A 15651-nucleotide genomic window follows, 5' to 3' on the forward strand; every position below is an offset into this window, starting at 1 on the left:
GCTGTTTCTGCTGCCACTATAGGCTATCACCGTGTACTATAGGCTATCACCGTGTACTGTAGGCTATCACCATGTATTGTAGGCTATCACTGTGTATTATAGGCTATCACTGTGTACTGTAGGCTATCACTGTGTACTGTAGGCTATCACCGTGTACTGTAGGCTATCACCGTGTACTGTAGGCTATCACCGTGTACTGTAGGCTATCACCGTGTACTGTAGGCTATCACCGTGTACTGTAGGCTATCACCGTGTACTGTAGGCTATCACCGTGTACTGTAGGCTATCACCGTGTACTGTAGGCTATCACCGTGTACTGTAGGCTATCACCGTGTACTGTAGGCTATCACCGTGTACTACAGGCTATCACCGTGTACTACAGGCTATCACCGTGTACTACAGGCTATCACCGTGTACTATAGGCTATCACCGTGTACTACAGGCTATCACCGTGTACTATAGGCTATCACTGTGTACTATAGGCTATCACCGTGTACTATAGGCTATCACCGTGTACTATATAGGCTATCACCGTGTACTATAGGCTATCACCGTGTACTATAGGCTATCACCGTGTATTGTAGGCTATCACCGTGTACTATAGGCTATCACCGTGTATTGTAGGCTATCACTGTGTACTATAGGGTAGCTGGCCAGCAAGTGTTAGGGTCAAGTTTTCCCTTTCTACCTATCTTGCTACAGGAATATGGGGTTTCCGATGTGTACCACCACACACAGCTACTCTCCCCCCACCATATTTTTATGGATGTTTTGCCTGCATGTATTCGTGTGCACCCTGTGCCCAAAGATATCAGAAGAGGGCCCCAGATCCCATGCGACTAGAGTTATAGACAGTTGTGAGCTGCCATGTGAGTGCTGGGAATCCAACCCTGGCCTCTGCAAGAGTAGCCAGCGCTCTTAGCCACTAAGCAATCTCTAAAGCCCCCACATCCAGCTCTTTATGGAGGTTCTAGGGTTAGAACTCAGGGCATCAAGCTTGTACGGCTAGTGGCTTTACCTGCTGAGCTATCTCCTCAGCCCACAACCGGCATTTAAACAAAAGATCCAAATAGTCACTAAGAACTCCCTGAGAAGCCCTGTTCTGTAACTCAGCCATTTTTCTGTGAAGTCAGTCAGCTCATTCCTAGTTAGTATCAGGAAACAACATTCACCAAAAGACACTTATTGAACTGTTTATAATAGTACTACTTGATATTTAGAAACCAGAAATTACCCAAATTCCCACAACACAAAGCGCCAGCCACTGTGACAGATTCACAGAAGTCACCAACTGTGCTCATCAATTTAGTGGAGCTCCATAAAAACAGTAAGGGGTGAAAGCTCAGACACGATGGGTTCTATACTATCCCCTGCATATAAAGTACAGACACAAGGAAAACTAATCTTTGTTAGAAGCCACAGTGGCAGCTGGCCTCTGGGGAGCCAGCAGCCGTCACTGAGAAGAAGACAGGCTTCTGGGAGACAGACTCGGTAAGGCTAGCCAACATCCATATGACAATGTGCTTCACCAGCCATCCAGGAAGAGAGAATTACAGTGCAATGGGATGGCAGAGCGCAACTGAAACTACAAGACTGACACTATGACGTAAGCAAGCATGCCTGCGGGGAGAGCCAAATCCTCCAGCGGCCTTTAAAACAGCACACAAGTTTCTTGTGATGTTAAACATTCATTTACTATTTGATCTGGTAATCCTACACGTAGGTATTAGGAATTAAGGTAACACACGAAAACTTGTATGTAAACGTACACAGTATTGGCCAGGCAGAGGTGGGACACACGCTTAAGTCTAGCACTTGGAAAGCAGAGGCAGGCAGATCTCTGTGAGTTCGAGGCCCGCCTGATCCACAGAGTGAGTTCCAGGACAGCCAGAACTACATAGAGAAACCCTGTCTCAAAAACAACCACCACCAACAAAAACTGCTCACAGTATATTTACTCATAATTGTCCCAAGTTAGAAATAATCCAAACATCCACCCAGTGGGAACAGGGTGGACAAACTGTGGTATACCTAGCCAAACAGTGAGGGGCAGCAAACAATAAAGAACAGGCCACATGCAACAACGTAAGCAAGTCTCAACACATGCTGAATTGTGGAAGCTAGACACAAAAGGAACATTTTGTTTGTTTGTTTTTCAAGACAGGGTTTCTCTGTGTAACCTTGGCTGCCCCGGACTCTGTAGACAAGGCTGGCCTCGAACTCAAAGCAATCCACCTGCTTCTGCCTCCCGAGTGCTAGGATTAAAGGCGTGTGCCACCACGCCCAGCCTAAAGGGAACATTTTTTATTAGGCCAAACAAATCTACACCACCAGAAAGGGGAGCAGGGAGGGTGTTTTGCCACAGCAACAGAAATAGCAAGTAATGCAGTGGGCACAAGGGAACATTCCACAGCACACTGGATGATTACCACACCTCAGTGAACTCAGCTCCTATATACTAATCCCAATAAAATTCACTAAGTCAATTAGAGATGTAGAAAAAATATTTTAAAGATTTAATATTTTTTACTCTATAGAGAAAATGCCAATAATACCAATGACAGAAGTCTCAGTAGTACTGCATGGAAAACATGAAGGACCCTGAATTCTAGAACACTGGGAAGTTTGAGATGGACAGCTGAGCACTGACGGTTTCTATCACAAAGCAATGCAAGGGAAACCAAATGCTTATAAACATTCTCCTAATTAGAAGATGACTGTAGGATAAGGCCCTCTTGAATGAGGAATAAGCTCTGATTTAAAGGGCTGTGGTCCAGCAAAGAGTCTCTCCAAGGCCTAGCAACAATTTGTGAAATCAGAGAATAAAACTCAGAAAAGCCACATTGAAAGCCAGTCTTGTTTATCCCAGCCCAGGAGAGTCCCCTCTCTTCTATTGAGATGGCTTCCTTGCACTGAAAAAGGAGCTTTATCCCAATTCCAGGGCACCGAGTGTATTGCCTCCTTCTATCCCGAAATGCCAGTCAGCATCCAGGAGCGCCACCAGCAGACAAGCCATCGTCCTCATCATCAGTTTGGAAGGAGTGGTGGGCTGGCAGGTAGAGACTGGTCTGAGGACAGCTGGGTGCTGGAGTCTGGTGACTGGGGCAGTTCTGTTTTCCCTGGGTTCATGGATTATACCTCTCTGCTATGATCAGATTTTGTGTCCATCAATATCTTGAACTATGTCTCCAACATGACAGTAGAAGCAGGTGATCCTCAAAAAGGGATTTAAGACTCTTCTGAATGAGTTTAGGATCCACAAAGAAATACTTCAGGAAGTGGGTTCTATCCTATTTTATTACAGCAGCACACTGGCTCCTCACTAAGGAGCTAAGAATGATCATAGATCCCAAAGGGGAGGACGGGAGATGGCACAGGGCCCTGAGCTCACCACACTCCTCCCAGGCCAACAGCTGGAATTTCTTAGGTATCCACTGCATATAATCTATCGCATATTCACATGTGGGAAAGTATAAATGCAAAACAGTAATATGTTTTTGCTCTTGCTAACAATTCTCTCTTAATTGATGCCAATGATTTTAATGTGTGAAAGGGTAATGCTATGGAGAATTTTGTTTCCAGTGTGGTGACACACGTAGCACTGAGGCAGGAGGATGGTGAGTTTAAGGCTAGTCTGGATTACACAGTGAGACTTTGTCAGAAGAAAGAGGAGAGGGAGGAAAGGAGGGAAACCGGCATTAATTTAAAGAGTTTAACTGTCTGACTAACTTAACTTCAAAATGTTGTGCTAAATCTTCTTTCTTAGAAAATTCTTAGGTTGAGATAGGGGATCATTTTTTAAAAAACTAACTGGATTAAAACAGTGTTTGAAGGTTAGAGGGTTCACTTAAATAGGAATGTAATATTTCTTGATGGTAAACAGAGAGATGATTTCTTTTTGAGACATAGTAACACTGGGTGTGAAAAGCAAAAAGGAGATGAAAGCAAAACAGCGCGAACTCCATCATTTCCAGGATGACCTAGGCTTCCAAAGAAAACAGGATTAAAATTGCCTCCAAATCACTTCACTTCTGAGTCTCGGGCAGGACAGCATTTAGGTGAAGACAAACAACCTGGGTCAGAATTGAAGTAAAAAGGAGTGGCTGGAAACAGTGGCCGAAGTCTCGGGAAATAGTTTCCCCACTGACTATTTCTAGAATGTTGGCTTGAGGCTTTGGCTTCGTGGCTTCTAGGTGGAGCGGGAGATGAACACGGTGTGTTTTTAAATTTGGAGACACATTCCCAAAGCAGGCACAGACGGCCCCACTTATTTTAGATTCATTTTTATTTTTTGTGTATGAGTGTTTTGCCTGCTAGATGTATGTGTACTGTATATGTACCTAGTGTCCACAGAGCTCAGAAGAGGGTGTCAGAGCCCCTGGAGTTGAAGTCACAAATGGTTGTGAGACACACTGTGGGTGCTGGGAACTGAACCCAAGTCCTCTGCAAGAGCAGCCAGTACTAAACCATCTCTCTGACCTATACCTTACTTTAAAAAAAAAAAAATAGGAGTTTGCAATACAGGAAAAGATTACAGTTCGCTAAAGAGATCATCACTGTTGTTAGGATCTCTGCACCAGGCTGAAGGAAGCCAAGCAGGGCTGAGCAGACAGCAAGTGGGTGGCAGGAGAAATTGTTACTTAAGTGTGACTGCGAGGGGTCCAGCACTGCACAGAGCCCCATCCCAGAAAGCCGCATTCACAAGCATCTCCAATAAGAAAGGCTGTTGGTGCTCAGCCAATCTACACCTTGTCTGTCTTGCAAGAATAGACAAGTAGAAGAGACCTAAGGAAAAAAGGAGCTATGTGCTGTGAGTGTACCTGTATTTCTGCACGCGCATTGTGTGTGAAGGGGGAAAGGTCAATCCTGAACTTCAACAGCACCACCAAGGTCCCAACCAGAAGCCAAGAAGACATCTCTAAAGAAAACCTATAAATGGCCAACAAATGGAGATGAAGCCGAGAGCCTCGTGAGGGCTGGGTAAGCGCTGTCACCGAGCTAGACATCCCCACTCTGAAGGAACGAGATCAAGTACTGGCGAAGACACCAAGAGGCCGGGACATCGTAACTGCTAGAAAGAACTGAACATGGTCCAGCCACTGTGGAAAACAACTGGACAGTTCCTTAAAGAGGATTACCAGGATTTAGTGCGTCCGACGTTTTTGTTGCTGTGACAAAACACCTGAGGAAAGAATGAAGCCAGGAAAGGTCTATTTTGGTGCAGCACACAGTTGCAGTCCTTAGCAGCCTGGCTCCCCTTCATAAGCTATGTCCTTAGAAGGCATACTCCTAGTAACCTGCTTCTTCCCATGATGCCCTGCTTTCCACAGCGCCACCAGCTTGCAATGTCTGTTCAAATGTTTAAACCACCAAGGGCTTAGGCCATTGATGTGAGGTCTCATGAAGGTCAGAGCCCTCATGATGTAGCGACTCTGGTAAGGCTCTGACAGGCATACAGGAAAGTGTGCTTTATTAAGCTCCTGCATGTCTTTCAACCCAATCAAACTGACAGTAAAGATTAAGCACCGCAATCAGCAGTTATTGTGAGTATGCACCCAAACCAACTGAAAGCAGAGTTTCGGAGAGTACAGCAAGCATTATTTACAGTAGGAAAGGGTGGGTGCAGCATGTAAGCACAATGGAGTGTTATCCAGTCTTATAAAGGAAAGGACCATGACACATGCTACAACATGCACGGACCTGAAAGACACTGTGCTAAGTGAAAGTAGCCAGTCTCAAAAGGACAAAGCTGCAAGATTCCACGTACATGAAATAATCTTGAGTAATCAAACTCTCAGGAGGTGAAGTGAGGGGATGCTACTAATTAGTGGATTCAGAATTGCAACTTTGCAAGATGAAGAGAGTTCTGGAAATGGATGGTGGTGATGTGGCTACACAATATAAATGTATTTACTGTCATTGACATGATATGTAAAAAATAGTTAAGATAGTAAATTTTATGTGTGGTTATTATGATTAGAAAAAATTAAAAACCCAAATATGCAAGTGAGAATCTATTTAAAAAGCCCGGACTGGAGATGGAATCCATTTGAGGCCAAGTACACAGCAGAATGAAAACAGGGCTAAGATCTTGGTCTTCTGGCTCCAGCAACCCTTTCACATAAGTGACAACAGAACGGCCTGGGGAGATCGGCAAGGACGCTCCAGCACACTGGGCTAATACAGCTGGCAAGCGTACATCAGCAGCGTGGAAACCTGCAGAATGAGTAAGCAGCACCCATACAACTTAACCTGAAGCAGAGTTTCCCTGGGTCTCACAGAGGATAGCAATAAGAGGCCTAGGAGTTTAAAGGGAAATTAAGTTTAAATGACTATTTAGGGAAACATAGAAAACCCACAGCCTTGCTGACCTGTTCGAATTTCTAGGAAAGCAGACACAGAACTGTTTTGAGTTACAGCCATCAATTTCCCTGAAAGACCTGACTTGTGGTGGGGTATGGTCAGCTTCCACAAAAATCTGAATATAAAGTAGCACATTTTCATTCATGCCAACAGCTAGATTTCATTCTAAGACAGAAGTGACCAAAACTTTCCACAGATGCCCCATCCCTGCCTTTTATGAGAAAAATTCTAAAATTATAACACAACTTAATTAGTATGCAGGCAGGGGGTGTTTAATTGTAATGGCGCCATTGCAACTTAAATATGTTATAATCCAAATGTGTTTGTTATTTTATGTTCTTATTCTGTGGCTATGTAAAAAGTACTATGTATAAATTGACAAAAATTATTCCTTAAGGAGTAAATATTCTTTAAATATGTGTCCATAGCTTTACCACACTTACACATGCATTGAACTTTTGAAAGTCAAGTGCTTTTTATTCAGGATTAAAACTCAGCACCCACAGCAGAGGAAGCAATCGATGAAAAGGCAACATGCAGAATGGACACAAACATCTACAAATCACAGACCTGACAAGACACACAGAAACTCAATGTAACAGCAGTTCTACAAGAGAGACTCAGAAAGAGCTGAATGCTTTTCCTTTACTTTTGCATACTGAGGCAGGGTCTCTCCTTGTGGCCATGCTGTCTTAGAACTCACTATTTAGAACGGACTGGCCTCAAACTCACAGAGACCCTCTGAGTCTGCTTCCCGAGTGCTGGAATTAAAAGTGTGGACTTCAAAGCCCAGCAAGGTTATTTAAGTATTATTACATTAACAGAATTTTTTTAAAGGACCATCTTAACAGATGTCATAACGTATTCAACAAAACTCAGCTCATATTCAGGATTAAAAACTCAGCAACCACAGCAGAAGCAGCAATTAAAAAAATTAATAGGCAATGTGCACAGTGGAAGTAAGTGTTTGCAAACCATAAATCTGACAAGTGGCTAATATCCAAAATATATAAGAAAATTAATGTAATAGCAAAAGCTAAATATCCCTTTCAAAAACAGGCAGAGGGGGCTGTAGAAATGGCTCTATGGTTAAGAGCATTGACTGCTATTCCAGAGGTCCTAAGTTCAATTCCCAGCACCATATGGTGGTTTACAACCACCTGTAATAGGATCTGATGGCCTCTTTTGTCATTCAGGCATACGTGTAATGTATAAATAAATAAGTCTTTTTTTGTAGTGAAACAAGTGTGTCTTTAGAATTAGCCAGCTGGACTCAGTTGAGATGATCCCAATCTTGTCGGCAACATCCAGAGCCTCACAACCAGGAGACAGCCACACACCCGCCTTCTTCTCTGTCAGGCCTTATCAGGGTATTGGCTTTGGCCACATCAATGTCATGGAGTTTCTTCACAGCCTGTTTGACCTGGTGCTTGTTGGCCTTGAAATCCACAATGAACACAGTGTGTTGCTATCCTCTATTTTCTTCATTGCTGACCCAGTGGTCAGGGGAAATTTGATGACGCCCAGTGGTCAGGCTTGTTTCTCCTGGGTGCGCTCCTGCAAGGGTATTTAGGCTGCCTCAGGAGCCACAGGGTATTGGGCTGCCAGAAGGTGGGTGATGTGCAAATCATCTTCTTCTTGTGGCTGTGGACGCCTTTCAGTACTGCCTTCTTAGCTTTCAAGGCCTTCGCTTTGGCTTCAAATTTGGGAGGGGCAGGAGCTTCCTTCTTTACTTTTGGCGCCATTTTGGCAAAAAGAATAAATAAATCTTAAAAAAACAAAACAAAAAAATGGGCAAAGGACCTAGTGTCAGTCAGATCCATCATTGGCAAATGCCTGAGGCGATCGGTTGAAGGAAGAAAATGTTTGTCTCCCTCTTTTGCTGGTTCTAGTCTCTCTGACCAGTTGCTATCACTGCTTTGGGCACTAATAGCGGAGGCCCTCAGAGGGACAAAACTGCTCGTCTGTGCCTAAGAAACCAAAAAGAGCAAGAGGAAAGGGCTGGATTCCTCAGCCTTCCAGGGCATTCCTTCAGTGACTTGCCAACTTCCAAGCTCCACCTTGTAGAATTCACAGCTTCCTTCCTAGTAAGAGTGCCTTGGTAAAGCCTTTAGCCCACATGTGCTTGGAAGGTCCAAGCAAATCCTAACAAAGCTGATACAGTTTCCCACAGACAGACTGACAGCCAGCACGTGGATGAAAGGAGTGCAGCACAATTAATCACCCAAACTAAGAAGGAGTCACCATCCCAAGCTCTTTTAAAAATTCCTCTTAAACAAAATCATTCCCATTCTCTCTCACTTCCCCTCTCTCTGTGTATGCGTGTGCGTGCACGCACGCGTGTGCATGTGTACCCATGTGAGGGCAGGTACCCCTGGGTGGGAGGCATCAGCAGATGGCCCTGGAGCTATTATGGATGGCTGTGAGCTACTCAAAATAGGTGCTGGGAGTTGAACTTGGGTCCTCTGCAAGAGCAGTATGCACTCTTAATCACTGAGCCATCTCTCCAGCCCCACTCTATACTTCTTAATATATGTATTATAAAAAGGGTAAAAAATGTTAACTAAGAATACAGAGAAAAAGCAACCCTTAGACACTGTTAGTGGGACTGAAAACATGCTGTCATAATAGAAAATAGCACGAAGGGTCCTCAAAATTTAAAGAATTAAGTATGATCCAGCAATCATTTCCATTTCTGCACACATGGCCAAAAAAGTGAAATCACCACTTGGAAGAGAGACCTGCACTCTCATGTTTATTGTAGCATTATTCATGACAGCAAAGAAGTGGGAACATCCTAAGTGTCCACAAGGCTGGATGTCTCAGCTGGTCCTCAGTATATGCTGGAATTCTGAGAAAGTCGGCTCCAATGTGAAGAAAGAGACTCGCCATGGAAAGCAAGGAGACAAAGAGAGCAAGCTCCCTTTATCCATTTCCACCCAGATGAAAGGTTGATCTTCCCAATTCAAAAGATCTGGATTAAAGATGTATCTTCCCACCTCAAACACCTGGATTAGAAGTGGGTCTTCCCATTTAAATTATTTAATGAAGGAAACATTCCTTCATAGGTGTGCCCATCTTTGGGTTTTAGTTAATTAATTCCAGGTATAGTGAAGTTGACGACAAAGAGTAGCCACCTTACCTCCTAAATATTTGTGTTTAGAAAAGTTTTGCTCTCTGCCTTGATTAGAACACCACCCCCCAACAAACAGCAGTCACTACAGACATAGAGCTACTCAAGGTGCTGAGGGTAAGAGACTGGTGAGTGCCCAGCCCTTAACAAGACATCTGTACCACCCCTCCCAGAGCTCAGGGAGTCAGGTGACAGGGAGGAGGGAGAGCATGACAGACACAGCCATTGCAAGCTTCAGCTCACAGCACTGGGCCTGCTCAAGACTGGGCAAGTCAGCATTCAGGAACAGATGGTGAAAGGAGCTCCTTAGGCCGGATTCCTCCCTGAAGACCTACTGGCTCTTGACAGATACTAGGGAAAGGACCAGCCAGTGTCTTCAGTGGTGTGGCCAATGGTTAGCCTCTCCTGCTCCAGGGGACAGCTCCACATCATAATGTCCATGTGCAGACTCAGTAGGTCACAAACCAAACCAAACCAAACCAAAACAGAGAAATGTCAAAGTGGGAGGGGCTTGTAGGGAGAGAAGATGACGGAAGTATCAAGTAGCTAAGAGAGGGGCAGGAGTTAGTGTAATCAGAATGCATTATATACACAGATTAAATGTCAAAGAATGTACTTAATAAAAAGGACAAATATTATCTATCTCACTTATATGTAAAACCTTTAAAATAATTTTATGTAATAGAAGTTTTGGTTTCTTTGCCAACTCAGTTATATTACGTAAATATGGTTTTGTTTTAATCCCAAGTGTGGGATTTTAGTTTGGGCTTTCATTTGTCCACAGCTGATAATTGTCTCGTGTGAGGCATGGTCTTTGCCAGCTGGAAATGGCCCGCCTCATGCCGTACAGAGAGGGGCCTGGGCTGGGACTCTGAGGAGGATAGAAGGAGAGCCAGGAGAAAGAAAGCATGGCTTATGGTGGTGGCATGTGGCACGCAGCAGTTTGGAGAGACAGAAGGAGAGAAACCTCTCAATGCGGCAGCGGCCTGGAGGGGCCTGCTTGCTGCATTTGCTGTTGATAGAGACTGTACCGCCCCAAAAGAACCCAACTGACCCTAAACAGCCAGGAGAAGTAAAGGGGTCTCTGCCCTCTCCCCACAAACATTTTTTCTCATACCTCAGGTTAAGGGCTTGGTGGAAGGGAGGTTGAGGCTTCAGTACCCCAAATAAAATAATTTTAAAAAGAATGTCAACAATTTTATGTATATTGTGGTTTGCCTGCAGATATGTCTAGGTAGCACATGCACACCTGGTACCAGGGGAGGCCAGAGGACAGTATTATACACCCTGGAACTGGAATTACATTTGATTGTGAGCCACAATGTGTGTGAAGAGAATCAAACTCAGGTCCTCTGAAGAGCATCTCTCTAGCTCTATATGCAGAACCTTAAAAGGTGGAATTTAAGTCAGTATAATGGCTCTTGCCTGTCATCCCAGCACCTGAGAGACTGAGGAAAGAAGACTCAAATCCAGCCTGGGATGAGAGAGGAACACATAAAAATAAACAAGCAAAAAAAAAAAAAAAATCACAGAAGCAGCGAGTAGGTGTAGGTAGCTACAGCAGGTGAGGAAAGGACATGGACACACTGGGAGATGTTGAGCTAAGGGTACGAAACTTCAGCTACACAGAATGGTCAGGTCCTAGACACGTAAAGGATAGCACGCGATGTGTCAGACACCTGAACTCTGCTAAGAGAGCATGTCTGTCTTTCTTTGTGCATGTAAGTGCACACGCACACATGCAGCCACATACTTCTACCTCTTTCTACCTTATTTTTTTGAAACATGGTCTCTCAGCAAACCTGAGTCTCACCCTTTAAGCTAGGCTAGCTGGCTAACTACTGAGCTTCCAGGCTCTGCCCATCTCCACCTGCCAATGCTGGGGGGACAGGCACAGAGAGATTGACTCAGGTCCCCTTGCTTTCACAGCCAGTGCTTTTGCCTATGACGTCATCCTCTGAGGCACAGAGTGTTAACAGGTCTTGAATGCTGAGCTAGATGAGGGACACTCTCTCTCTCTCTCTGGGGCACTGAACAGGTGCTAGCATCGTTAGAAACACTGTTAGACACTATACAAATCTATTTTAATGTTAATAATGTTATTATAAATACTCCTTCAACTCTTATTTCCTGTAAATGAGCAAGGCCACGGCAAGCGAGAGGATTTGATGTCTAGCTGGCAGCTGCTTGGCTCTCTCCTGCTGCCCTAGCTCCCTTGAAGAGAAGGACTGTCAGTGGAGCAGACGGTCAGACCACTCCTATTGCAGAGCCGGTTACTCTGAACATCTGCATGCCTCCAGGAAGCTACATGACGGTCACAGCTGCTTGTTCCAGCTCCTGCGGGTGCAGTCCAGCCAGGACTGTTCCAAGAACATTGCTCAGGACTGTCCATGTAATGATGTCCGCCCAATCCAGAGGCAGACCCCTCTCCAGTGACCTAGCGGAAGGACAGCTGTAACTGCTACAAACAAGCTGTTCAGCCAACTGGTGGGTCAGCCTCCTCTACAGCTCCCCAGCCTACCCCATTATTACAACGTTAAGCTCAACCAACCCTCCTTTGGTTTTTAGAGATAGGGTTTCTCTGGGTAGCCCTGGCTGTCCTGGAACTCACTCTGTAGACCAGGCTGGCCTTGAACTTAATAGAGCTCTGCCTGCCTCTCCCTCCCAAGTGTTGGATTTAAAGGTGTGTGCACCACCGCCTGGCCCAGAGTCTTCTCTTTAGTGGTCTTTCTTGCCTACTTTTTCTGAAACAGGCTAACTAGTAACACAAAAAGAAGCAGCAGCTGTGACCAAAGCAGAGGTGGTTGTGACAGCAAAGTGGCTGGCAGCCATGTTGCCCAAGAAGTGAAAAACCAGTTACATGGATAGCCACACTTGAGGTGAGGCCTCAAGGCCACCAGCTATCAGTGGTAGAGGGAGCAACAGCAGAATTCCAATATCTAGACCCAGAAGCCACTGGCCAAAGCTGAGGAGTCCTGGAGTCCTGGGCCTATGCAAAGCTTGTGCAGGTTTAAAGGTACCAGTACCAGAGCCCTACACAAGAACTCTAACACTAGAGGGCGCTACCTGCTGCTGCTCCCACCTGTAAGCTGCGGCAGCTTATTGCCATCCAACACTGGGATACAAAAGCGCCCCAGAAGCCAACAATGGAAGGGCCTTTTATTTAAGCAAGATTTGTATTCCCATAGAATAAAAGAGTAACTTTAAATGTGCACACACACACACACACACACACACACACACACACACACACTCTAGCTATTATAAGACACTGCTGGGAGAAATTAAAGCAGATATAAATAAATAGTTAAAATGTGCCCAGGGGTTGGAAGACTCAATAGTAACAAGTAAATTCTTCCTAAATTGATTTACAGATTCAAAGCAGGTCCAAACAAAACCCAGCAGGCTTTCTGGTGTGGAAGCTCATTTTAAAAGTTACATGAAAATGCAAATAACAAAACAGTCAAAACAACTTTGGAAAAAATTGAAGAATTAAAAATACGATTGAAATTATATATGCATTACTGTAGCTGGCATCAAATAATTGCAGGGCTAGAGCTCTTACATTTCTTAGCATGAGTTGTTTTGAATTTGGTGAGCTTGGTTTTATAACTTCAGTCAAAAAGAAACCACTCCACACATGATACAAAGAAACCTTGACTAGTTTTTAACAATGCTGTAAAACGTCAGATGAATAGAAAGCAAACATGAGATGGTGCTCTACATCTAAGGAAATCACACTGCATTGGTGCCACCACTCAGCAAGATCGGTGACTCTGACAGGGAGAGCTAGCCAGATGTCTCTCAGAAGCAAGGCTATCATCCAGAGTAGTCTTTAGGGGGCTGTGGAAGCCTAGTGCTGCGCTACGGATGCTAGCCCTTAGGGGAGCAGGTAGAGCAGAAACAAGGCAACTCACACTGTGGCTTTTAAAGGCACAAAGAATGCAAAGCTGTCCGCTGGTCTCACATTCAACTGCTGACATTGTATTTAAGTGGGAAAATGAACCATTCTAACTCACATATGTGAGGTTCTGCCATCATCTTAGAACAAAGCCTGGAAGGGAATATGTCCAAGTTAGGGGTTAAAGTCTTTACATGTCCCTGGCTTGTTCACTAGAGTAGAACTCGACGATGACAGGGGATTTTGCTTATGCTGTGTACTTGATATCCCCAGTTTCCTCCGACACAAAAAAGTAAATGAACTGCTCAACAAATATTTGTTAAATGAATAAATCATGCTCATGTAGGCATTTAGCGAATATTTGTTATATGACTTTATGACATTTATATAGACACTATACCCAGGAAATGATGTAATAATCTCATATAACCTGCTTTTTCTAGGACCATTTCTTTGATTAGATTACAAGTTAATTGTCTTCTCTTTATTCACACTGTTCATACTAAACAGAAACTGAACTTCCCAGCAAAACAATCTGACTGGATGATTCTCTTCCTTCTCCCCGCTCTGTGCTCTCATTGGTCTCTAACTTTCTAACGTAGACTAGCCTCAGGCTGCCCTTAAACCTACAGTAATTCTCCTGCCTCTGCCTCCTGCACATAGGTGTTGCAGGCACATGGCACTGCATCCGGGCAGTATGTTTCTTTATTCTACAATTTCCTCATACACAGAATAAAAAGGACAAGTGTTTCTTTATAAAGTCAGCATCTTACAGAGCCTTATCAATGAAATATAGCATGCTTGGCTTTCTTTTAGCTGCTTCTTTGACTGTCTTTTCTCTCTCCCTCTCCATTTCCCTCCCCAATACCTAGAAAAAGCCACAGTCTTCTCTACACGCTAGCCTGTCTTCAAACTTTGCAATTAAGAATTCTTTCTCATTCTGGCTAACTGCAGTCTTCTGATCTACTTTGATCACTAGATCCAAAACTTCTTCGAGGCAGGAAATAATCAGTATGTTTCTGAATTTCCCACTGTTAAAACACACTAGACTGAGTCCTTACTTAGCTGAACTTAGTGATTTTCAGAAAGCCCGAAGAAGCCAGAAGACATATACACACACACCCCCACACACCCACACACACCCACACCCCCATACACACACACACACACACACACACACACACACACCCATACACACCCACCCACCCACCCACACACACCCACACCCACACTCATACACACACCCATACACACACACACACACACCCATACACACACACACACACACACACACACTCATACACACACCCATACACACACACACACACCCATACACACACACACACACACACACACCCATACACACACACACCCACACCCACACTCATACACACACCCATACACACACACACACCCATACACACACACACACACACACACACACCCATACACACACACACACACACACACACACACACACACACACAATATGACAAAGCTACAGACAAAGAAAAAAAGAGTGTAGACCGGACTGCAGTGCAACTTACCAGCAGCGTCTGCCCTTGGGAAATGAAGAAATGACCTGATATAACAATGGTGAGCACGAGACATCCAGTTTCTTCGCTGGAGTCAAAAACCTTGAAGAGATAAAAGTGTGAGAAGTATCTCTGTGATATACACGAAACAGTTCTGAAAGCAGGCTCTCTCTCATACCGATCCGCCTATCTGAACCTGCTTTTTCATTTACTGTTCTCTTGTGTTGTCAAGCTTCCTTCGTATATATAGTGGTGAAAGGTGTACTTTTAAGAAATAAAATTAAAACCAGAAAGAAGACAAGATTAACAAAGAGAGGTGGGTCTTGAGCTGTACTTTTCAGTTGTATTTTAATAAGGCATCTCTTTCAGGGGTCAAAGTTTCCTTCCCTTCCAGAGTCACTGAGAGGCCGCCAGAGCCGCAGCTTCTTCAGCCAAGCACTCTACTTTCACGGCCCCACAAACCAGCCGCTTCCTTCCTGACCTCTAGCGCATCAATGCCATGTAAAGCCCGTTGCTGCAGATCTAGCTTCCCCGCAGCTCTGCAGCTCTCAGCTGCAAGCCGTCAGCCTACATTAACCTTTTCAGGGGTGGTCCCACTGAAGAGTTTGACCTGAAATCAATAAAGCATCCTAAAACTCACCACCTGCATTGGTAACTCTTTATTTTCCCTTTCTTTATCTTGAGCCTAAAAAAAGGCCTTCATAATATTTCCATGGTGT

The 15651-nt window shown here is 44.4% G+C and overlaps 1 protein-coding gene and 1 pseudogene across 2 annotated transcripts in view; both read right to left on the minus strand.

Annotated features, from left to right (window-relative positions):
* REC114 (REC114 meiotic recombination protein) overlaps positions 1 to 15651 on the minus strand; it is an 80564-nt gene that overhangs the window by 38045 nt on the left and 26868 nt on the right. The window contains exon 2 of the mRNA XM_084782353.1: positions 14945 to 15034. Coding sequence (XP_084638479.1) covers positions 14945 to 15034 — 90 coding nt within the window. The remainder of the gene's footprint in view (positions 1 to 14944; positions 15035 to 15651) is intronic.
* On the minus strand, positions 7552 to 8185 carry LOC311597521 (large ribosomal subunit protein uL23-like; annotated as a pseudogene). The gene has a single exon. The product of its transcript is annotated as a large ribosomal subunit protein uL23-like (transcript).

This window comes from Acomys minous (assembly GCF_964271855.1).
Source record: "Acomys minous genome assembly, chromosome: 5".
Classification (NCBI taxonomy): domain Eukaryota; kingdom Metazoa; phylum Chordata; class Mammalia; order Rodentia; family Muridae; genus Acomys; species Acomys minous.